Here is a 26327-nt window from a genome sequence, read left to right on the forward strand (position 1 = left end):
ATGTTTTAATCATGTCCTTGTCCTGCACTGTAAGTTACTTGTTTCTTGTTCACTTATTATTTTATGTACTATGTAAGGTGCAGCGGAACACTTGTGGTGCCATATACAGTGTCTTGCAAAAGTATTCACCCCCCTTTGCGTTTTTCATGTTTTGTTGCCTCACAACCTGGCATTAAAATGGATTATTTGAAGGTGTGCATCATTCATTCGCAGAACATGCCTACAACTGTAAAGTTGTGTTTTTTTTTTATATTGTGAATCAAACATTTAGGACAACATAACAGAAAACTTCAGCGTGCATAACTATTCACCCCCCCTAAAGTCAGTACTTTGTCGAGCTGCCTTTTGCAGCAATTACAGCTGCAAGTCGCTTTAAATAAGTCTCTATGAGCTTCAATCATCTTGCCCCTAGGATTTTTGCCCATTCCTCAAAGCAAAACTGCTCCAGCTCCTTAATGTTGGATGGTTTCCACATGTGAACAGCAACCTTCAAGTCTGACCACAGATTCTCAATTGGATTGAGATCTGGGCTTCCAACACATTTAAATGTTTCCCTTTAAACCACTCCAGCGTTGCTTTAGCAGTATGCTTCGGGTCATTGTCCTGCTGGAAGGTGAACCTCCTACCCAGTTTCAAATCACAGGCAGACTGAAACAGGTTTTGCTCAAGAATATCCCTGTATTTAGCACCATCCTTCTTTCCCTCAACTCAAATCAGTTTCCCAGTCCCTGCTGTTGAAAAAAAGCCCCACAGCATGATGCTGCCACCACCATGTTTCACTGTGGGGATGGCGTTCTTGGGGTGTTGGGATGTGTTGGGTTTGCGCCAGATATAGCGTTTTCCTTGGTGGCCGAAAAGTTACATTTTAGTCTCATCTGACCAGAGCACCTTCCTCCATACATTTGGGGAGTCAACCACATGCCTTTTGGCAAACTCAAATCGTGTCTTCTTATTTTTATCAGTAAGTAATGGCTTTATTCTGGCCACTCTTCCATAAAGCCCAGCTCTATGGAGTGTACGGCTTATTGTGGTCGCATGCACAGATACACCAGTCTCTGCTGTGGAACCCTGCAGCTCCTTCAGGGTTACCTTTAGTCTCTGTGCTGCCTCTCTGATTAATGCCCTCCTTGATCGATCTGTGAGTTTTGGGGGGCAGCCCTCTCTTGGCAGGTTTGTTGTGGTACCCTGTTCATTCCATTTGATGATAAATGGATTTGATGGTGATTCGGGGATCATCAAAGATTTGGATATTTTTTTATAACCCAACCCAGAATTGAACTTTGTCCCTGACTTGTTTGGAGAGCTCCTTGGTCTTCATGGTGTGATGCCTCTTGCTTAGTGGTGTTGCAGCCTCTGGGGCCTTTCAGAAAAGGTGTGTTTATACTGACTGATCATGTGACACTTTGATTTCACACAGGTGGACTTAATTTCACTAATTATGTGACTTCTGAAGGTAATTGGTTGCACCAGAACTTTTGAGGGGCTTCATAGCAAAGGGGGTGATTACATATACACATCCCAATTTTCAGAATTTTATTTATAAAGATTCTTTTTTATATATATTTTTCTAATTTCACATCACCAAATTAGACTATAGTGTGCAGATCCAATCACATAAAATTCAGATTAAAAAAATAAATAAATTACAGGTTGTAATGTAACAAAAAAAGGTAAGAAGGCAAGGGGGTGAATACTTTCAAGGCACTGTAAATAATAATAATAATAATAATTAAAGCTCAATGATGTGATGTGAGCATCTAGACCTTGCACCTATGTTGCCAGGTGTGAGTGTTGGATAGTGCAATGTGGACATGTGAGACCACAATCCCTAATTAAGGACTTGCTTACACAATATACAGTAGTAGCAAACAGTGGTATACACTTGGCCCTGCCTATTAAGGAATAACGATTATTTTAGCAGAAAGCAGGTTTTCACTACAAAGTATGGCCTTATGTTTTAGTGGACGTGTATAAAAAAAATATACAGTACTTAGTACTTTTTGGAAATATGGGAAGGATGTTATGCTATAGCTTGAAGGAACAACTTTATGCAAATTCTTTGAAAAAGTATTTGCTGCTAAGAGACGAAATGCATCGACTCCCACATCCTAAATGAGCTTCTGCTACCAGCCATTGCTATCAGACACGGCAATTTGCATCCACAGGTTTCACCTTTTGCATACAATCTGCATCCACCAGCGGAACACTGCTGTATCAGTACGGTTCCGTAGGGCAGTATTGCGGCACACACCAGCACGAATCCTCCAGCTTCACCCAAACACCAAATTGTGTTCCTACCTAGGATTTATTCCTTATTTGAAAACTGTTCCAAACGTATATAGCTTCACTAACTGCCTACTTCATGCTGCCGCTTTTATCGTTGTGCTGACTCTAACACAATCATGCTTTACACTATTCAAGAGGGGGAATTCAACTGTTTGTGTCGCCGGCTGCTACTAATGGGCGCCCGACAGAGCAATTAGATTATTGCTCTATTTGAGCTTGAGAGTCTGAGGTGGCGAGCAGAAAAGTGCGCAAAGTCTGTGGTTCGGGCACCCTAACCACTTTTACGTGGCTAAACAAGGTGCTTTTAGACGCGACATGCGCGAAAAGTCAAAACAATTGAACATCGCACCCTGATCAGTCATTTTTGAGATTGGGCACGAAAAAATAATTGATTAGCCCCCAAAAACTTTTGCAAAGACTGATTGTGGCTTTTTCATACAGAATGAACCTTAATCTTTGCAGAAACTTTGTGCAGATTTTATAAGCATTTATTAGCTATTAAATGTGTATTTAAGTCTGTTATTATTAAGTATATTGTCTAATGTTCGGGTAATTGTTTTATATTGAATTTTCAGTAAAGATATATTTGATTTGATCATATACAAAAAGGATCAGACAGAGTAAATTCCTATTTGTTGAACGCAGTGATGCCATTCTTTTTGCTAAATCTGATATAAATATTGTGTGTGAAGAATTATTATTGGAAGTATGCACCGAACACAAATGTAAAATTCAATATAGTTGTACATGAATCTTGCTTACTAAACAGTACGTTGTTCTGTACATACCATCGAGGTTCGTATTCTCAAGAGGACAAGTTCCCATACCAACCAATCAGCTTCTAGCTGCCATTTATCTAGTACGTTCTATAAAATGATAGGTAGTATCTGATTAGCTGTTATGGGCAATTTCTCTATTTGTCCTCTCTAGAAGATATGGTACCTCTTCCCCTGCAGTATGTGTAATAGCTGCTGCTGCACCTGCATCCTTTGGCTGTAACCAGAAGGACCAATAGGAAGATGCAAGAACAGATATGTGAGCAGCACTCAGAGCATGTCATTAAGAACAAACTGAGGGCCTGATTCAGACCTGCTCGCTCCCAGCGTATAGAAATTCAGCATTGTGACAGCAAGGCATAAGCACGCCCACTATGTCTTGGCGAGCGATCACTTTGTGATTATAGACGCCCACAAGCCTGTCTTTAGCCGCCCACTTGCGTACGTCATCTCCAGGAAGTATATACAACCATCAGTACATCGGGTTACATCGGATCTGACCACAGTGCTTGCGGTTGACTGTACCCAAGTACTGTACAAGTACTGCGAGCACTTCAGTGTAAAATCAACCAGGTGACGAGTACTATGACGCTGCCGGTTAATTATGCACGCCTCCGAAACGGTGTGGAAACACTCTGGCACGCCTGCGTCCGCAACTCCACTCCCCCATTACTACTGCCTTGCCCATGTTACTACCCACAAACAGCCTCTCCTGTCACTCATTCCACTGGGCTGTCTTTGCAGGGCGAGTGAGCACATTCCGAATGCTCGTACTAGTTTGCACACACGCACTGCAAACTACACGCATGCGCACATTAGCTAACATCGCCTGCAACAAGCGGCTGCTTGCTAGTGAGCAGGTCTGAATCAGGTCCTGATTGCTATTGTGTACTACTTTACCCATACGTATATTGTGTTGTGATTGAGTTTGGACAGGTCTAGTCTAAACAAACATTAAGGCACTAATGTCAATCAAGTATTAAAGGAAAAATCTTTAATACAGAATTGATTTTGTTTTCTATATCAAAGGCAGCAAAACACTCAAAAAACTATTACAGGGCCCATAAAGTTTAACTTTGAATGATCTTTTGGACATTTTTGTAAAACGCTGTTAGGTTATCAACCCTGCATAAACTTTTTGAAATGGATAACACAGATTAGTGCCTTGATTATCATTTATTTATATACTCGCCACTAATTTACCCAGTGCTGTACAGAAAATACATTAAGTAAGGTAAGAAGACCTCTGACGTGTGTAATGTTCTCTATTTTATTCCAGGCCAGAGCAGATAGACCACTGCTTCCCCTCACGGCCATTAGACTGTGCCTCATATCAGTCATACTGTCCCAACACCAGTTGTAAGATGGCGGGGCTGGCGGAAGCATGGTCACACATTGAGGTGCATATTGTGATCAGATTTCTGCATCTAAAGGGCACATCAGCAGCTGAAATTCATTGCCAACTTGTTGAGGTGTGCGGTGATAAAGGAAACAGGTTTGGGATTGGTGCACTGCCTTTGATAATGGCAGGATAGATGTTCAAGATTAGCAGTGACCTGGCCGGCCAAGCACGTCCACCACAGATGACAATTTGTTCAGGAGAACAGACGCATTCTAATTTGTGATATTGCTGAGGAGCTGAACATCTCAGTGGGTACTGTGCACAACATCGTTCATAAGCAAACTGGGGTACCAAAAAAAATGTGCTCACACTGGGCACCGAAGCAACTCACAGAAGTTCACAAAACCAATAGGATGGGATTGCACTTCATGCTGTACCATGAGGAGTGCATTTCCTGCCGCGTATTGATACAGGTGCTGAAACGTGGGTGCATCATGTGTCACCGGAGATGAAGCAAGCATCCATGACATAGAAACGCGCATCATCCCACACTTTCAAAGAAATTTAAAACTCATCAGCAAAGGAGGTAATTGTGACCGTGTTTTGGTACAAGGATGTGCATCTTATTGGTTTCCTCATCTAGGGAGATACTGTGAATGCTGTCCACTGTTGTGACACATTGGGTATGCAGTCTGGAAGCCGGCGGACCTAATCCCGACAGCTGGCTCCCCGACTACTTAATCCCGGCGAGGGTTAAATGACTGGCGTCTAAATATAGACGCCTGTCATTTTACCGACGCCGGGAGACCAGCACGCGGCATCCCAATCGAAGGGGGGGGAGGTGATGGTGAGGGTTAGGTTAGGGGCTCCCGGGGGGGATTTAGCATTAGGCACCCCCCCGGGAGGTTAGGGTTAGGCTAGGGGGAGGGAGAGTTTGGGTTAGGCACCCCCAGGAGGGACTTAGAGTTAGGCACCCCCCGGGGGGCGGGAAAGGGGGAGTTAGTTTTAGGCACTTAGAGGGGGGATTAGGGTTAGGCACCGGGGGGGGAATTAGGCACCCCTAAGGGAGGGTTAGGGTTAGGGGGTAGAATAGGTTAGTGAATACTTACCTAGGAATGATCGGGATTTTCATCTTTGTCAGGCTGCCGCTGTCGGGATTTGAACCGCCGGCCAGGGGTCCGGCGGTAAATCATACCGCTTCCGACACATTGAGCCGGTTGCATATGGCAGTTCGTCAAAAACAACCTGGGTTGCTGCAAACAGGTGACGTATTGTTGCATGAAAATGCCAGGCCACACTCAGCCAACTGCATGTGAGTTATTACGGTGCTACCATTGGGAGGTACTGGACCATCCTCCCTACAGTCCTGACCTGGCACCGATTGATTTCTATCTCTTTGGACCATTGAAGATGCACCTGAGTAGAAGTGTCCCGGCTTCAGGCACTTGACACTGATTTCTTCTATACCGGGGTAGATGCCTTTTTTTACTGCTGGAACAAATGCGTAGACAAGTATGGGGACTATATGGAAAACTTATCTGTACCAAGGCCACAATATTGATTATATGTATATGTACGAGTTGAATACATTTACGCAATGATCGATCTTGTTACCTTATTTATTGAACCGCCCTTATATGTCATTTCGGTTCCTGACCTATTGGAGCTGGCCTGACATACAACTGCAAATACACTAGTATTCATTTTTTCAGAATCCAAATAACCTATCAGTATGTTTCTGGAGTGTGGGAAGAAACCGAAGCACACAGAGGTAACCCACACAAAAACAGGGTTGACATACAAACCCCACACTGATGGGCCATAACAGGGAAATTAACTAATGACTACAGCACTGCAATGTTAACCACTACACCAACTGTGCTGCTTGCAAAGCTATAACAGATATCTAACTACTGAAGGTTTCACACATAAATCACGTAGGTTAAATTATGGCAAAGACTGAATTGTCTTTTTAGTGGTATGATCATAGCTTTTCTCAGTACTTACTTTTGTTGCCCATATGACCCCAACCAGTAATATAACAGTACGTGTCTGGTTCCACCAACTGGCCCTTGGTAGGTAAGCAGACGGGTCTTACGTAGCTTGTCTCCACAATGTCTTCATTTAGTTCCACAATGCTGATGTCATAGTCTACCACGGCTCTGTTGTACCGTGGGTGGAGGATTATCGTTTTGACCAGACGTGTCTGCATGAAATCGGATGGGTGATCCAAGTTGTTTATACCGAATACGACTTTCCACACAGCAGCATGCTCCCTCCTGAGGAAATATTACATGTCACAGTACTTTGAATATTTCAAATATATGAAATGATTATAAACATAAATATTCTAATATAATAATATCAATATCTTTCTCATAGGAACTATTTACTATTTAGGCTTTAGTATAGTACATATAAACTGCATTCCTAGTTTAGGATGTGATATGTGCCCACAAATAAACAGTTTGCATGAACGTTTGCAGGATTGACAAACATAGTTAGTTATACATAACTTTATCTGTCTGCCTACTGTCGTTTTAGCAGCTAGGACTATGCTCTTTGTTAATTTTAACTTCTCTGTATTTCTTCTAAACATCTAACACCAAAATAACTGGCATAATGAGACAAGGAAGGGAGAACAGGAGGAATGGGGGTAAAGATTCTAGAAGAGAAGGGACCGAGGGTCTGATTCACTACGGATCGCTATTCTACTTATACGCACGCAACGCAGTTACTAATATCAGCGGTGAGATTTAAATGTTTGCATTCGCATTGCAATCGCAGCCTAACATAAGGACGCCCACTACCCCATACTCACATCCATATACTTGGCCAACTTAGAGAAACAATTGGTAACATCGAGTAACATCGGACAGTTAATGAAGCCCGGACCTTACTCAGCAAGGGCTTACTTCAGCACAGCTATGAGGCCTCAGACGGCCTCTGGTATCGCAGTGGATAATTTATGTACGCCCCTGTAACTCCGTCCCAACACACTGGCACGCTTCCGTTTGCACGACCACCCCCCCATCATCACCCAGAAACAGCACTTCCTGTCAATCACTCTGCCATGGGTCTGCTTTTCCTCTGCAATTGCTGTTGCGGTCACAGTGGCTAGTTCGCACACATGCACACTGCGATGCATTTGCATGCGCAGTACGCAACAATCGACCAGTTGTGTGCTTATAAGCAACTGTGTTCCTTGCTAAATCAGGCACTGAGTAAGGAGGACAGACTGAGAGGAACACAGTAGAGGGGGCATTTGACAGGAAAGGAGTGGAGGATAGCAGCCAAGAGGGGAGAGAGTGAGAAGATCACTGTTCCTGTAGAAGTGGAAATGAAGGCGCAGAGAGCAAGGCCGAAACTAGGATATCTGTCACCCGGTCCAAGGCAGCAATTTTGCGGCCCCTCCCTTCCTGTACCTGGATTTTGTCCTTGCTCCTCCATAAGGCAGTGCACTACTCAGATGTCCCTGGTATAGTGGGGGTTTATGCTCCTTGCCATGGGGTTACATGCTCGTTGCCATGGGGTTTATGCTCGCTGCCAGGGGTTTCATGCTTGTTGCCAGGGGTTTCATGCTTGTTACCAGGGGGTTTATGCTCATTGCCAGGGGGTTTATGCTCGTTGCCATGGGGTTTATGCTCGTTGCCAGGGGGTTTCACGGGAGAAGATGCAGCTTTCAGCGTTCCCGGTGACGGGAACGCTGTGTGCATTGCACTGGCCTAACAGACACTAGAGATCCAGTAGGACCTCTAGCATCTGTCTCCTCCTCGGCGGCGGCCATTTTTGGATGGCCGTTTTCAGCAGAGTCCATGCGGATGGCTAGTCCGCATGGAATCTGCTGAAAACGGCCATCCAAAAATGGCCACCGCCAAGGAGGAGACAAACGCTAGAGGTCCAGTAAGGACATCTACCATTTGTCTCCTCTTTGGCGGTGGCCATTTTGGATGGCCGTTTTCTGAATCTGCAGCCCCCAAGCCACCGCAAGTCAGCTTTTTTTCACCCCCTGCAATCCGGCACCCGGTGCACGTGCACCTCTAGCCCCCCCCTAGTTGCGGCCCTGCAGAGAGGAGAGAGGAGGATTAGGGTAATACGTAGTAAGCATGAGGCGAGTTTTTACAGAAAAAGTTACTAAAAATGTAAAGTCTAGCAAACAAAGAGCAGTATGAACGAAAGGGAGAGTTAGTGGGGTAATTGTGTAAATAAAGTTCTGATAACTAGAAAGTAACACACTGCAGGAGATAGTAGGTAGTTAGGTTAGGGACAGTTAAGCTGGATATACATTTGGCGATAAATTGCTCATTCTATCGATGGGCGATATATCGCAAGTGCATCAGCGGGTTTGTGCACCCGGTGTATCTGTGAACGGCATCGTTCCACACAACTAATTATTAGCAGCAAGTTATCAGGGCCATTCTATGATGCAGAAATACACAGCTGAAAGGAAAAAGTGTTCAAGGTTCTAGTTCCTCAAAATCAGGTCCCTCCTGGGCATTGGTGATTTCAGGCCAACATCCCCGGCATAAAAGTAATCACATTATTTTAGAAAAAAATATTGTGACTTTAACTAGTTGGCTCTGAATGTATAAAAAGCGGTGTCATGTCTTCAGCATTGTTTTTCATATACATTTGTTCCTGTGTAAGCTCCACCTAGTGGTCAGTCTAATATCAGCTTATTGAGCATGTTAGCCTTCCTTAGTAGTTTCCTAAATGCACCTTGTGTAGGTCATAGTGCAGTCTCAATATTAGTTTCCACATGGTCCACTACAAAGAGGTGATACTATATTCCTCCCCTCATCACAGCATTAATGGTAAGAACGCTGACCTAATTCTGCTATTATTATATCTGCTGTCAAGTATGGTCATGTTATGATTGTTTGCATCTCATTAGTTTGTATTGTAATTGCATTAAATTGTTTATTTTATTAGTTTTATCCAATATCTTCTACAATTACTAAAACACCATTCTTCAGATCTTTACATCATTTACATTGGATTATTGAAAAGGAGAAGTGGTTATGCTGCCTGTCTAATTTTAATCAGAGAAGATTATAGTGAGGGCAGAACAAGCGGCTTTGATGGCAAACTTTGGGAAACATTTTGATAAGGACTGAATTAACAAGTGCCCTGACATTGTGTATAAGTTTGGATCATAATAATACAATAACAATATATACAAACTTTAAAAAAATTATAATAATTTACCATTAAAGTAACATTAAGTCACATATGATACTGTTGATCAGTTTCATGATTTCATAATTTCTTTGTGCATGTAGATAAGTCAATACATCACACTGTCTGCAGAACACATGTTCAAGGATATTTCTGATGTATATAATAGACATTGGTAATAACAAATATGGTATCATAATGAACATCAGAGTAGGTTAATCATTTCAAGATATCCTTACAGTTAATCACCTTTGATGCAAAAGCATCCAAACATATTATCTCATTCCAAAATGAACCTAAAAAAGTTTTCCAACTCTTTATGTAAATCTCATAGTTTCAGTCTCGGCATTCCACACATTCCGCACAGATTTTTAAGGGTTATATCCCAGCATGGCTTAATTTTTTTCTGTCAGTTGGTCATCATCACACTGTGTATCTGCATCTCTTTATAGAGCAAATAAAACAAAATTCCACAAAAATACAGATGCACAAAAATATATCATTGTCACAGATGAGAAATGGCAATACATTAGCAGTCCCAACCCCACTGCCCAATGAGAATTTTAAAACCAACTATATTATATTAAATGTTTGTTAATCTTCCCTTCCTTGCCAAACATTTTCCATGACCACCACTGGCAATATTTCTCAGTAATGGGACACTCCAGGGAAAAATTCTCAGGGTTATTATAAGGAAGAGAAGAATTATCTATGGTGGAAAGAGGTGTGCATCTATATGTTCCTGGAGTATGATGAGCATTAAGGCATTAGAACGACTGACATACAGTAACATTAACAAAGTTGTTCCTATTAGGTTTAATATTCTTCGAGAATGATAATACGAAATAATAATTCTGTCTGCTTATAATTAATTTCCAAGTTACTGTGCATTGCATAATGTTTGAAAAATACAGTTGCAAGCAAATATTTCAGCACCCCCAGGTCAATTGCATATTTTACAGAATGTCGAAATTAACACCAGGGGGTAAATTTACTAAAGTGAGATTTTTAGAAGTGAGTTTTAAAAGTGATGTTGCCCATAGCAACCAATCAGATTCTAGCTATTGTCTTCTAGAAGGTGCTAGTTAAATGTTAAGTAAAATCTGATTGGTTGCTATGGGCAACATCACTTTTAAAACTCACTTCTAAAAATTCTCACTTTAGTAAATTTACCCCCAGCTCTGCAGGGTTGGTATTTAAACAGGACATATTTCTGCACATTTTATTGCCCAGTAAAATTTATTTTCTGAATTTAAAAGATAAAAAAAATATACATAAAACAGTGAAATGTGCAAAAGTTTATTGTGCAGAAAGTCTGTCAAAAGTCATCACATCAAAATAACAGTAGAATAGGTAGAGCTAACAGTTATAGCTCCATAGTACACATCAATGCAATGCAAACTATTATTTTACTGCCTAATGAGTGTCCAGATATCCCATAGGTCAACATTACAGCTTATGCAGACAGCCCTTAATCATGGCACTATTTCCATAAAGGCTTTAAACTCTAGAACATCTACAATCATTAAAGGAAAGAAAATTATATTTTTGCATTAATGTCTACGTTTGACTGATAATGATTTTATTAATGATGCCTATCCTCAGAGCCCTAACTAGACTTTTTGGTGCCATGGCACATGTCGCACCACCCTAGTTATGGACCTGCCTATCCTCTTGTTAATTTGCATACACAAATGTATAGGTACTTTGTCAGTCAGAACTTTCTGCACCAGCTTTGACAAAAACATTTGACCAGATATCTGTTGTATCCAGCTGAAGGCATATTTTCCATTCTTCCTAGTAGCAGCACATCCCTAGTCCGTCTTGCATGCTCTGCATGTTTGAGATCTTTTGCTCCAGTAAGTACTTTATTCTCCTGGATTAGGTATGTTTTTCTTCATTGTCTTGCTGATATATCCAACCTCTTTTCATCTTAATGTTGTCACTCGCCCTGTCCTTTGCCTTCTCAGATTCTCCAGACAAAGCTTACTGTGTCTCTGGCTGCCATATACCCCCCAAGCATTATAGATCCCCGTCATGTTTAATAGACATTTATGATTGCAATAATTCTCCGGTATTTCACCAAATGTATCCATTGCGGTTGTGGCCAAGTAACATTTTTATATTATCAGTTACAATGGGCTAAATGTATTAGCAACCTAGTTTTGCCTTTGACATTCTTGCTGTTTTTTTAAAAAAAAAAAACGGGTGTACCCGCATGTATTCCCGCATTGGCGCCGGCTCGCACTCTATTACATTTATCCCAATATGTTATATTTTATCACTTTCAACATTGATGTAGTGATGAGTTATTAGGACATAGGTAATAGGACGTTTCCTCCTGGTTTCTCTTCCATGGTACTGTACAATGAGATTAGTCATCCAGGGGTCTAGGGTATAAAAGCGCTTCTGTTGTACCCTAGACCTCTGGATGACTAATCTCGTGTCATATTAACTTTACTACAAGTTGTAATGTTACATGGGTTCTGCTGTGCATATCTACCATTTCTTACAGCAGACATTCCTAGCAATATCCTTCTTTACAACAGTCATTTATCTTGCTACATCATCAAGCAGCTGCTTAGAGAAGCCCCTGGTTGCGGAGTGGAAGTATATGCCAGTGCTCAGAATGCCGGTGTCGGAATCCCGACATCATTCAGAATCCCGTCTCCAGCATCCCAACCGCCGGCATCCCGATGGTAAGTAGTGGGGTTAGGGGGAGGCTTAGGGGTAGGCACTAGGGGGGGGTTAGGGTTAGGCACTGAGGGGGGTAGGTTTAGGCACTAGGGGGGAGGGTTAGGTTTAGGCTGCAGGAAGGGTTAGCTTAGGATACCTACCGACAGGTGTCGGTAGGTATACTAACCCTGTCAGTATGAACGCGTCGGTATTCTGACTGCCGGGATCCCGAGCGCTGGTATCTCGTACCCAACCCAATTGTAAGAAGTTGTGAGGGTCAAAGTATATATTCTTCTCTGGAATTGCCTTCATTTGACTTTGTATAAGACTTAACAAGTCTATCAAATTTTAAGGCCTTCAAAAAAATGAAACCTGGCAGCAGGTTTGCTTAGTACACATGCCACAATTAGGTGATTCTCCACAGATGGTAGTATTGCACATGCCATAAACAAAAGCATCATTAGCTACTGACACTTTGCAATACTGCAAAACAGATCCATGTCCCTGGAAAATCTGGATCTCCCTATACTGTAAGCGAGACCCAGGTCGGGCAACCCGGGTTACCTGTTTACACTGCAGGTTTATATGGGTCCTTCCTGTATTAAACCCTGCATTGTACCCAAGTTGGATTGCCGGGACAGTCAACCGGGAAAACCAACACTGGCCCCTTTTACACTGAGCCGCAATCTGGGTTGACATGGCAATAACCCGGGTTGAAACAATGCTGTAAAAGGGGTATTACTAACAGCAATCAGGGCTTAGGAGCTACACCTGACTGTAAGGCACATATCATCTCTTCTATTAGTAACAGTGATCAGGGCTTAGGAGCTACACCTGACTGTAAGGCACATATCATCTCTTCTATTAGTAACAGCCATCAGGGTTTAGGAGCTACACCTGACTGTAAGGCACATATCATCACTTCTATTAGTAACAGCGATCAGGGTTTAGGAGCTATACCTGACTGTAAGGCACATATCAGGACTTCTCTTAGTAACAGCGATCAGGGCTTAGGAGCTACACCTGACTGTAAGGCACATATGTGCACTTCTATTAGTAACAGAGATCGGGCTGAGGAGCTACACCTGACTGTAAGGCACATATCAGAACTTCTATTAGTAACAGCGATCAGGGCTGAGGAGCTACACCTGACTGTAAGGCACATATGTGCACTTCTATTAGTAACAGAGATCGGGCTGAGGAGCTACACCTGACTGTAAGGCACATATCAGGACTTCTATTAGTAACAGCGATCAGGGCTGAGGAGCTACACCTGTCTGTAAGGCACATATCAGGACTTTTATTATACCTCTTTTCCACCAAAAACCCAGGTCCGACCTGGGTTTTTGGACATGGTTCCAACCCTGGTCAGACCCAGGTCAGACCCATTTACAATGCACCTTCGATCTGGGTTACTCCCAGGTCAGCCCTGTTCACACTGAACTCAGGTCTGCCCTGCTAAACCTGGGTCTTAGGAGCTACACCTGACTGTAAGGCACATATCAGGACTTCTATTAGTAACAGCGATCAGGGCAGAGGAGCTACACCTGACTGTAAGGCACATATCAGGACTTCTATTAGTAACAGCAATCAGAGCTGAGGAGCTACACCTGACTGTAAGGCACATATCATCACTTCTATTAGTAACAGCGATCAGGGCTTAGGAGCTACACCTGACTGTAAGGCACATATCAGCACTTCTATTAGTAACAGCGATCAGGGCTTAGGAGCTACACCTGACTGTAAGGCACATATCAGGACTTCTCTTAGTAACAGCGATCAGGGCTTAGGAGCTACACCTGACAGTAAGGCACATATGTGCACTTCTATTAGTAACAGCGATCAGGTCTTAGGAGCTACACCTGACTGTAAGGCACATATCAGGACTTCTATTAGTAACAGCGATCAGGGCTTAGGAGCTACACCTGACTGTAAGGCACATATCAGGACTTCTATTAGTAACAGCGATCAGGGCAGAGGAGCTACACCTGACTGTAAGGCACATATCAGGACTTCTATTAGTAACAGCAATCAGAGCTGAGGAGCTACACCTGACTGTAAGGCACATATCAGCACTTTTATTAGTAACAGCAACCAGAGCTGAGGAGCTACACCTGACTGTAAGGCACATATGTGCACTTCTGTTAGCAACAGCAATCAGGGCTTAGGAGCTACACCTGACTGTAAGGCATATATCAGCACTTTTATTAGTAACAGCAATCAGAGCTGAGGAGCTACACCTGACTGTAAGGCACATATCAGTACTTCTATTAGTAACAGCAATCAGAGCTGAGGAGCTACACCTGACTGTAAGGCACATATGTGCACTTCTGTTAGCAACAGCGATCAGGGCTTGGGAGCTACACCTGACTGTAAGGCATATATCAGCACTTCTATTAGTAACAGCGATCAGGGCTGAGGAGCTACACCTGACTGTAAGGCACATATCAGTACTTCTATTAGTAACAGCGATCAGGGCTTAGGAGCTACACCTGACTGTAAGGCACATATCAGGACTTCTATTAGTAACAGAAATCAGAGCTGAGGAGCTACACCTGACTGTAAGGCACATATGTGCACTTCTGTTAGCAACAGCAATCAGGGGCAGCTAAAGCTGGGCATACACGGCAAGATAAAATGTCTGTCAGACCGACAGACATTTTATCTGGCAGCCTGCCAGCCGCAGATGTCCGCGCATACACTGTGAGATTTCTCTCAGTGTATAGCCCGACATCTGCGCTCCGCCCCCGGGGGAGGAGACATTTCCCTGTTCCTTCCATGGGAAGGAACACAGGAAATGTCTGTCTGTCGGCCGCGGCTGGGCATACACTGCCCGATGCGGCCGACAGTTTACCGGTAAATATCGCATCGGACGGGCATGCTGGACAATCCGGCATGCACGACCGAGCAATATTTAACACTCGGTAGCCCCCCTACACGCTACAATTATCTGGGCGATCCGTGGATATCGGGCGGATCGCCCCGATAATTGTAGCGTGTATACCCAGCTTAAGCAATACTCAGCTACTACTCTAAAACTGCACCAGAACAGAGTTCAAAAGCATTAAACATTAAAAAATATATATATATTTATTCAAATAATAAAGCATTTTTTTTATTATGTTAATCTGTTATTGCCATCCCTGTTATCATCAATGGTAACCCTTTCATGCATAAGGCATAACAAGAAACACCATTTTGCTGGCAATAAATAATAAATCAGCCCCTAAAATTCAAAATTCTTATTATTTGCATTTCAAAATGTAACAAACAAGCTAACACTATAAAACTATTTCATGCACTTAGATAGTCAAGTTTTGGAAAAATCAGCCAGGACCAAGGCCCTCATTCACAGCCGTTCACTATTTGCGTTCGTTCGTTCAAAAACAAGGGGTGGCTATGCAAATGATCTGTTCGCACCTCTAAGTCTGATCGAGCGAGCAAAACATACGCTCTTTTATTTCTTAAAAACGCCCCCTGGCCGCTCGCACCATACGTCATGTCCGCTATTTATTAGATTAATCGAGTACATCGAACAGGATATGAACTGCTCGCTATTCTTGTGGTTGGTTTTTTCAACCGCTATTTTGCGAGCAGTTCTGAGTTAAAAAAAACCAAGTGACGTGGTCATTGACGCTGCTATATTAATTATGCACACCCATAAAACCCCCGTTTTGACCTTTAAGCACGCCTGCGAACGGATCTCCACTCCCCGTTTTCAAGCACCTTCCCCTGTTACCACCCACATACGCCTCATTCTGTCACTCAAAATAGCAGGCACTCGCTATATAGCGTACAAACGATTTTCGGCCGCACTGACTGGTTCGCGCATGCGTACTAAAAACCGTACGCATGCGCAGATGTGCGAACATCGCTCGGAACGAGCGTACTGCCGCTAGCGAGTGGCTCTGAATGAGGGCCCATGTGCAAAATCAGATCCATATGTTATATAATAAATTAGGGAATAAATAACAGATTTTGTTTTATTTCACCCTACTTGATTTTACACTATTTTCATCAGTTTTCTTTTACATACTATTTACACTTGATTGGCAGTCCTAGTACGTGGAGTGGAGGACCAGCTTTTGGAAAACTATTTCAGAATACATGTGTATCAAATAACAGATTTTTCAATGATATGGAATGTTGCAATCAGAGTCAAATCTGGTACTGTGGAACCTGGAATCAGTTTAGGTACAACAATAAGATGGATATGGTCATGTAGAGAAGGGATTCTGAAATAGTAAAAAAGGAGACTGCAGGTATATATGTATATTATTTAACCAAGTCCTCCTAATACCAAGAACTACAATCAGATTGGGCTCACCCCAAGAGCACATGTCATCCCTCCATCAGAATAATTGTTTATTAGAATATATTTATTATCTTTATTTATTTAGTTTATATGTACCCCTATACTTTATTGCTTTTTTTGTACTATTTTTAGTAAAAATATATTTTCTATAAAGTCTTTAGTGGCACAAAAGAATAAGAAAAATAAATAATATTCAGGCTTTTGCATAGATCTTGCTATTAATATAAGAAATAGTTAAGCATATGTCATATACAACTACATTAATTCCCTATGAGGTTCAAAAGAACAGACTTACCCTTCAAAGCAATGTGCCACAGTCAGCACCCATTTTTTCCCAATCAGAACACAGCCGCAGATGTGTCCGCTAGGATCACTCTGTAGAGAGCATTGCCAAGGCCATCGCCCAGGCCGGCTGGTTCTGCCACCAAGGATCCTCTTGCTCATTCTGGCTGCGGGGCGCCGTCCACAGTCTGTAGGTGACATAAATGGGTCAAGATCCCAGGTATTGATCAGATTTTTTTTACACCACATTAACCTTGACATTTTCTGTGACAAGTGTGGAGTCTGTGATGAGCTGAATGCAAGTCGCTTTGCCAAATGTATCTTATATCTTATATGGACTGCGCACATTCCAGAACAAAGAGTACTCCGCTACAGATGACGCATAGTCATATGCGCTCTGTCGCACTTAGGCAAAGTTCGGGGTGGACGTGTCAATGGAAAGGAGGGCTAGGCAGAATTGTGCATATGTGTAAAGATGCCTCCTATGTATCTAGAATAGGACTAGTGATGTATCGAGAATAGGGCTGGTGATGTATCGAGAATAGGGCTGGTGATGTATCGAGAATAGGGCTGGTGATGTATCGAGAATAGGGCTGGTGATGTATCGAGAATAGGGCTGGTGATGTATCGAGAATAGGGCTGGTGATGTATCTAGAATAGGGATGGTGATGTATCTAGAATAGGGCTGGTGATGTATCTAGAATAGGGCTGGTGATGTATCTAGAATAGGGCTGGTGATGTATCGAGAATAGGGCTGGTGCAAGTGTGCTCTGGTAATAATGACAGGTATCTCAAGCCAAGTGTGCTGTTTGGAGCGGTCCAGCTGCAGTGATGTGTAAAACTCTGCATATGGGCGAATATATATATTTATTTCCTTCTATATATTAATAGAAAAAACTCTGCATAAGCCCCGGTGTGTTTTGTCAATGAAGTTGAGATATGTGCAATGTAATTGATTCATTATAGAAATAATAATGAGATAATGAAGTAAGTAATGTTGGACCCTTATCTGAAATAATTTTTTTTTATTACATACTGTAAGTTAAACCCTGAATATGTACGCAACTTACACATTATACATTAAAGGTCTGACGTATAAACTCATTTTGTTGTAGCATTATGATACTGGGCCTTATTCAGACCCGATCGCAAGTGCTGAGCGCTCGCAACCGTGTCGATGTTTGCCCACTGGGCATGCACACGTCGGAGCCGGCTCCGACGTGCGCATGCATGAGAACCGGGTAGCGACGGACGCTCCGTCGCTACAGGTCTCGCACCAAAGAGGGTGAGCTGTCGATGGTGATTAACAGCTCGCCCCGTTTGGGAGGCAGGCAGGGGGGGTGGCCGGCCAAACTGAGGAGTTCCCTACGGAACGCTTGCCGTTTGGGGGCGGCCCCACTGACATCAGCAATGATGTCAGTGGGGAGCTTCCTGCTCGATCAGAGCAGGAAGCTCCCTGGGGCTTGCGCTTGCCGAGACCCCACCTTAGGGTCTTGTCGCAAGCCCCGATGGTCACGATGGTCCTGACCATCGTGACCATCAACCTGGTCGCTCGCTAGAGCTGTGGGTGGTAACCCACAGCTTAGCTAGCGACCAGGAGGCTGCACTTCACACCACAAGCGACCGCCCTCATTCAGAGCGACCACTTGTATCTAGCGATCGACTCTGAATGAGGGCCACAGTCTGATGGTTATATAATGGGGGTGATATAAAGTTAGAAATGCCTGTTTTGCACACAAAACAAGTCTTACATTTCCATCCCTATGCAGAGTCAGTCGCATTTTGCAGTTACATTACTTGCTTACATTTATAGAAGTGCCACGTGAGTGGGCGCTATGCAGGGGCGTATCTATAATGGATGCAAGGTGTGCAGGGCACACTGGCCCCTGGGTCCAGGGGGGCCCGCACCGCACACCCTGCACCCATATTATTTAAAACTTACCTCTCCGAGGTCTTGTGCCGGGTGTCAGCGCTGTACAAAAAGCCAGAAAACTGGCCGCTGTTGACTAATTATCGGTCATGGTTGCACTATGCACAAGCCAAGTTTGATTATTTTCCAAACTGATTGACAGTCAGGGATCATTGGGGGAGGTAACGGGAAGTGGAGGCAAAAAACTCAGACATGTCCCGGCTGTTTTCGGGGATCGCTGTAGCCTGCGTTTGCGAACCTGTACACAGATAAAGTGGTTTTAACGTCTCAGTTCAGGTGCCCATTCTGCATGACCATAGGGCTACTCACATGTTCGATCATCGTATGATCTGTGACGGTGGCTGCATATCTGCACGCATTTTGCTTGGATCTGCGAAACCTCCGGTGAGCGTCTAAACACATGTCCAGACGGCTACAGCATTAGCATATTTTCTCACAGCAGCTGCGTGCAGGATCGCAAGTGCAAATGCATTAGCGTACATTTCTCATTCAGGCCCATGGGACACAAAAACCTATTGTGCCCCATGCAGACCACACCAAAGATACATAAAAACCTGTCAGGAGGCGTATAGCGTGTGGGCGGGGCAACATGCGCACTGATGATGGTAACAATCAGCAGCCGTATCGGAATGGCTGAGTGCATCTTGGTTCCTCTGACTGATACTATTGCTATCGGTAGTGTGGGTGATGTAATCTATATAGCATTACTTCACTGACATTTGCATTTGGTCGGTGGCAGGAAACCAGTTTCCATTTTACTTTTAAAGGTGATAATAACAGTTATTTGTATTAAATTAAATTTAAATAGTACTTTTATTTTGTATTTGAATTTGTATTTTGCATGGTATATATGCATCATGGTATCCTTGTGTCACCATGGCACATATGCTACTGTATTATCCTAGTGTCACCATGGTGCATATAATACTGTATTATCCTAGTGTCACCATGGTGTATATACTGCTGTATTATCCTAGTGTCATCATGGTGCATATACTACTGTAATATCCTAGTGTCATCATGGTGCATATACTACTGTATTATCCTAGTGTCACCATGGTGCATATACTACTGCATTATCCTAGTGTCATCATGGTGCATATACTGCTGTATTATCCTAGTGTCATCATGGTGCATATACTACTGTAATATCCTAGTGTCATCATGGTGCATATACTACTGTATTATCCTAGTGTCACCATGGTGCATATACTGCTGTATTATCCTAGTGTCACCATGGTGCATATAATACTGTGTTATCCTTGTGTCACCATGGTGCATATACTACTGTAATATCCTAGTGTCATCATGGTGCATATACTACTGTATTATCCTAGTGTCACCATGGTGCATATACTACTGCATTATCCTAGTGTCATCATGGTGCATATACTGCTGTATTATCCTAGTGTCATCATGGTGCATATACTACTGTAATATCCTAGTGTCATCATGGTGCATATACTACTGTATTATCCTAGTGTCATCATGGTGCATATACTACTGTATTATCCTAGTGTCACCATGGTGCATATACTGCTGTATTATCCTAGTGTCACCATGGTGCATATACTGCTGTATTATCCTAGTGTCACCATGGTGCATATACTACTGTATTATCCTAGTGTCATCATGGTGCATATACTACTGTATTATCCTAGTGTCACCATGGTGCATATACTACTGTATTATCCTAGTGTCACCATGGTGCATATACTGCTGTATTATCCTAGTGTCACCATGGTGCATATAATACTGTGTTATCCTTGTGTCACCATGATGCATATAATACTGTATTATCCTAGTGTCACCATGGTGCATATAATACTGTGTTATCCTTGTGTCACCATGATGCATATAATACTGTATTATCCTAGTGTCATCATGGTGCATATACTACTGTATTATCCTAGTGTCACCATGGTGCATATACTACTGTATTATCCTAGTGTCATCATGGTGCATATACTACTGTATTATCCTAGTGTTACCATGGTGCATATACTACTGTGTTATCCTTGTGTCACCATGATGCATATACTACTGTATTATCCTAGTGTTACCATGGTGCATATACTACTGTGTTATCCTTGTGTCACCATGATGCATATAATACTGTGTTATCCTAGTGTCACCATGGTGTATATACTGCTGTATTATCCTAGTGTCATCATGGTGCATATACTACTGTATTATCCTAGTGTCACCATGGTGCATATAATACTGTATTATCCTAGTGTCACCATGGTGCATATACTACTGTATTATCCTAGTGTCATCATGGTGCATATTCTACTTTATTATCCTAGTGTCACCATGGTGCATATACTACTGTAATATCCTAGTGTCATCATGGTGCATATACTACTGTATTATCCTAGTGTCACCATGGTGTATATAATACTGTATTATCCTAGTGTCATCATGGTGCATATAATACTGTGTTATCCTTGTGTCACCATAGTGCATATACTACTGTATTATCCTAGTGTCACCATGGTGCATATACTGCTGTATTATCCTAGTGTCACCATGGTGCATATACTACTGTATTATACTAGTGTCACCATGGTGCATATAATACTGTATTATCCTAGTGTCACCATGGTGCATATAATACTGTATTATCCTTGTGTCACCATGGTGCATATAATACTGTATAATCCTAGTGTCATCATGGTGCATATACTACTGTATTATCCTAGTGTCACCATGATGCATATAATACTGTGTTATCCTTGTGTCACCATGGTGCATATACTACTGTATTATCCTAGTGTCATCATGGTGCTTATACTACTGTGTTATCCTTGTGTCACCATGGTGCATATACTACTGTGTTATCCTAGTGTTATCATGGCAAATATGCTAAATAATTATCCTAGTGTCGCTATAGCACATATGCTACTGTGTTATCCTTGTATCACCATGGCACATATGCTACTGTGTTATCCTTGTATCACCATGGCACATATGCTACTGTGTTATCCTTGTATCACCATGGCACATATGCTACTGTGTTATCCTTGTATCACCATGGCACATATGCTACTGTGTCATCCTTGTATCACCATGGCACATATGCTACTGTGTTATCCTTGTATCACCATGGCACATATGCTACTGTGTTATCCTTGTATCACCATGGCACATATGCTACTGTGTTATCCTTGTATCACCATGGCACATATGCTACTGTGTTATCCTTGTATCACCATGGCACATATGCTACTGTGTCATCCTTGTATCACCATGGCACATATGCTACTGTGTTATCCTTGTATCATCATGGCACATATGCTACTGTGTTATACTTGTATCACCATGGTACATATGCTACTGTGTTGTCATTGCATCGCCATGGCAAATCTACTAAATAATTATAATAGTGTCACTATGGCACATATGGTACTATTTTATCCTGTTGTCATCATGGCACACATACTACTGTTATCATCGTGTCACCATGGCACATGCTTGCCTACCCTCCCGTTTCGTCCGGGAGCCCCCCGAATATCCGGTGGTGCTCCCACTCCCCCGGGTAATCTATCCGCCACCTTGTGCTGGCCATGCCCCCTGCTATGCCAATCTGGCCGCTCCCTCCCGGAAGGGGCAGCGAGAATATCGGCAACCATGCCGTGGCACATCTGTTACTGTATTATCCTGGTGTCACCATAGTACATATGCTACTGTATTATCCCTGTGTCAGAATAGCAAATGTTACTGTATTATCCTTTACTTTCATTTTAACTTGGCAATGTGCGGGTGTCTGATTTAAAAAAAAAAAAACTACAAACTAGATACAATTATGTATGCTCATGCTGACTATATAGACTTCTGCGTGTAGGCTTCAGATTAAGAAAAACAATACTGATTTGAGATAATAAATAATTAGTGCAGCTATTAATAGTTTTCCATTTTTAGATAGATGTCTTTTTAAATAGTTTTAACCATAAAAATTAATTAATAAGAAATTACAACCGTGTCGGCATAATGCCGCCTACGTTCTTCCGTCAGCAAATACACTGTGGACATATTGAATGTCAACAAGAGTAGGTTATCAGCTCAGGCCAGGCTGTATTGCAAAGTACACACATTACCAATCCTGTCTAAGTATATACTTGTAATTTACTGATGTAGAGGTACTACAGTAATTCTGCTACCTACTAATACCCAATACTATGGTGGATAAGGAAAGTGTCTGTCTGCTTATAGTTTATTGTGTATAGTTCTGTAGAGATCCACATTGATAACACTCATCATCATTAATGTATGCCTAAATTCCATTCTGAAAATATATGTACTTTTTTTTTTTAGATTGGCACCAAAAAAGTTCTCATTACTCTTTCAATTATAAAGAAATATTGCACAAAATAATAAAAATAGAGCAATATATATCTTGATGAATGTTGCCAGATGAATTCTTCTTAGGGCTGTATCTGACATTGCACATACATCATCACGCTATCTTGCATTGCCTTAGTTCTAACAAGACTTTCCAAGCAGTAAGGGTAAACTTTTTTTTCCTATTATTATTTTTTGAGTCTTGCATCCAGGTCATTCATCCTGATTAATGTATCTCATGTCAGATTAATTCATTTATTTAAAAGGTTCTTGAGTCAAGGGTTTCATTTTGCAGTACCTGACCTGATTGTTGCTGAAAAATGTCTGCATTTTATGCCACCTAAATGGAAACGCACCGCAGTGAATTTTAAGTTCCGTTCCTTTCTTTCTGTTCTGCTTTAGATTCATATGTAGCCATCAGTATCCTTCATGAAGCAGCAGCTGACCTCTATAAGAGTTTTTCTTTATTAAGACAACATTGACTTCTAAATTCTCCATTAATCTGAAGACACATCAAGCCGGTAATTGTCTCCGATAATATGTCACAGCAAGATTAATGGGCAACAATGACTATTGTTATTAAATTGCCCACTCAGTTGCTGTAGTATTATCATCCTCAGTATTTAGCTGTTTGAAAACACTATCGTGATTCTTTGCTATTTAAAATTAATAAACCATTTTCTATTTATTTTTGGATACATTTTTTTTTTAAATCTTTTTATCCTGCTAGTCATTAAATGAGCTGCCATCATTACCACCCCTTTAGAATGAAATCTTCCAGACAGGGCCTCCATTGGTCTATCCTTACCACCAATTGTCAGGTTGCGGCCTAGGATCGGCCATTACTCACCTCGGCGCCGGCTTCCCCTGACCTCTTGGGCGGTCAGACGCCAGGTGTGGCGGTGAGTGACGCGCTGAGCATTATTCCTGGGGAATTCTAGGATATCTATGTGTTACTACGTGATTTGGTTTCTGCAGTTACCATCATGGACGCAGCCATGACAGTCTACATCTCCTGATTAGCCTTTAACCAATGGTAGCATTGGTTGCGGTCAGCTGACAACATCCTCCAATGGATCGCTACCTTAGGGTATTTAGCCGGGCTCTGGACAACAGGGAGTTGGCTGTCCAACTTTGCTACTTCAAGTGATTACTTGCTGTTGCAGCGTTCCAGGTTCCACTCCTTTCTTCTAGTGAAACACTCCTAGGGGGTAAATTTACTAAGAATCGAGTCTGGACGAGTTTGCTTTTTTTTAACTCGATTAGCTTCGCTGAAACTGATGATTTGAGGCTCCTGAAACTCTCAAATTTACCAAGAAGTGAGTTTAGCTGAGAGTGAGATGGTCGATGGTGAAGCAGAACGAGAAATCTCCCCCGAGTAGCACATTTTGCAGGAGATTACTCCCACGAGATTGCAGTGTTTTCTCTCTGCAAAACTCTCCCGAGCAAGCAGCCTGCACATATCAGTGAGATATGTGAAGGCTGCTTTGTGTTCTATGCTGTAAAAAAAACGTGTTAAATGTTAGTGAAAAAAAATGACATAGGGTCCCCCCTAAAGCTTAACCACCCCCGGATTTGTCAGCCTGTCCTGGTACCTAAAATTACAGGGAACAAAATGAGAAAGGGTTCCACCGTAATTTAGGTATCAGCACCAGGCTGCAGGGTCAGTCCTGGTTTAATAGGGGGAAAAAATGCGTAGGGGTCCCCCTATAATTAAAACCAGCACCGGACCCAAAACAGCCGGGCTGTAATGCCACAGCCCGGAGACCCTATTACCGGGGCTCCATGGCCAAAGCATTATCAGCCCAAGCCGCTCAGGCCAAGACAGGGATCTCAGGGGAGGTGGGGACCCCACAAAAAATAGGTCCCCCTCTCCCTTAACCCCAGGCTTGGTCTGAAGCCCGGGGCTCTTCCCCGCACCCCTGGAGTTTTGGGCACAGGGGTGATAAATATATGTAAACTATTGTATTTTACAGTGGGACTACAGGTGCCAGCATGCCTGCCCTTTGGCACTTGTGGAACCCCCACTGTAAGATAAATAGTTAACTAAAGACACCACACACACACTGCCTAGTAAAACTCTATTTCATACCCCTACCCAGTCACACATACTTACCTGTACCATCCAGTCTGTCCTCTTCTTCAATGTAGAATCCATAATGACTGGCCCTGCAAAAAAGATTCTATACTCACCTTCATCCTGGCGCTGGTCTCCGCAGCATCCAGGGAAGTCACCGTCACCCGCTCCATACTCTTACGTTAGCACTGTATGTGTGTGACCACATGCAGCTCTAACCGGCTCCCGACTGAACAGTGAGAACAGTCAGGAGCCGCTAGCCAATCAGCGGGCGCTAACTGTAGAGCAGCCACTGATTGGCTCCTGCTCCTGACAGTTCCCACGTGATTATCAGCCCAAAGATTTTCTTTATTTAAATGTTTCTTTACTTTCTGCCAACTTGCACGAAGCTGGGAGTCCAACCAGACGAGGACATGGCTGGCAAAAATAATGTCTTTGTGGCCTCTTCTAAAAAAACCATTGAATTGTAAGTTTTAAAACCGTAAATGAATGAGAAGGGCTGAATTGAAAATCTGAGGGTCAGAGCAACTCTGCAAAATAGATTTTCCCCGACAAGTGTCATTTAACAATCATTTCCAGATTGCTTACTTTAGATGGGACACAGGATGCAGCAACAGGCAGCAACATTCATCTATCAGCAATGATAATCATGTGCACTGCCCAGTGGTGCAAGTCTGTCCTCCTGTATTACTTAGCAGCTACCTCAGTAGAAATGATCATCAGGTCATCACCTGCCAAACCATCTACATAGATCTGAGGATGGAGTCCCAGAACTGCTTAATGCCCCTTTAAGTCTAGATCCAGCTATGCCATCATTGGGAACTATCAAGTATTATTATTTTCACATACTCTGTTAGACAAGGGTCGCTAAACATTTATTTTATTTTTTTTACTAAGTATCCTTGTCTACCTATAAGTGTTTAACATGTTTACAAATAAGTCTGTGTTCATATTTTTTTTTTCATAACTGTATTCCTTGAATATTATACTACCATTATGTTATACTTTTAAATGACAGATAATCCAAAATTAATACATTTGAGCAGAGCAGGACTGGCCATCTGGCACTTCTGGCAAATGCCAGTAGGGCCGACAACCCAATGGACCGGTCTGGTCAGAAA

The 26327-nt window shown here is 42.5% G+C and overlaps 1 protein-coding gene across 2 annotated transcripts in view; it reads right to left on the reverse strand.

Moving 5' to 3' along the window:
• Positions 1-26327, reverse strand: part of CORIN (corin, serine peptidase) — a 387855-nt gene that overhangs the window by 31737 nt on the left and 329791 nt on the right. For both annotated transcript variants that reach the window (XM_088475236.1, XM_088475237.1), the window contains exons 19-20: positions 16869-17043; positions 6412-6683 (exon numbers count right to left, since the gene is read on the reverse strand). In XM_088475236.1, coding sequence (XP_088331362.1) covers positions 6412-6683; positions 16869-17043 — 447 coding nt within the window. The remainder of the gene's footprint in view (positions 1-6411; positions 6684-16868; positions 17044-26327) is intronic.

The sequence above is a fragment of the Taudactylus pleione genome, unplaced genomic scaffold (assembly GCF_031769625.1).
Source record: "Taudactylus pleione unplaced genomic scaffold, aTauple2 ptg000169l, whole genome shotgun sequence".
NCBI lineage: Eukaryota > Metazoa > Chordata > Amphibia > Anura > Myobatrachidae > Taudactylus > Taudactylus pleione.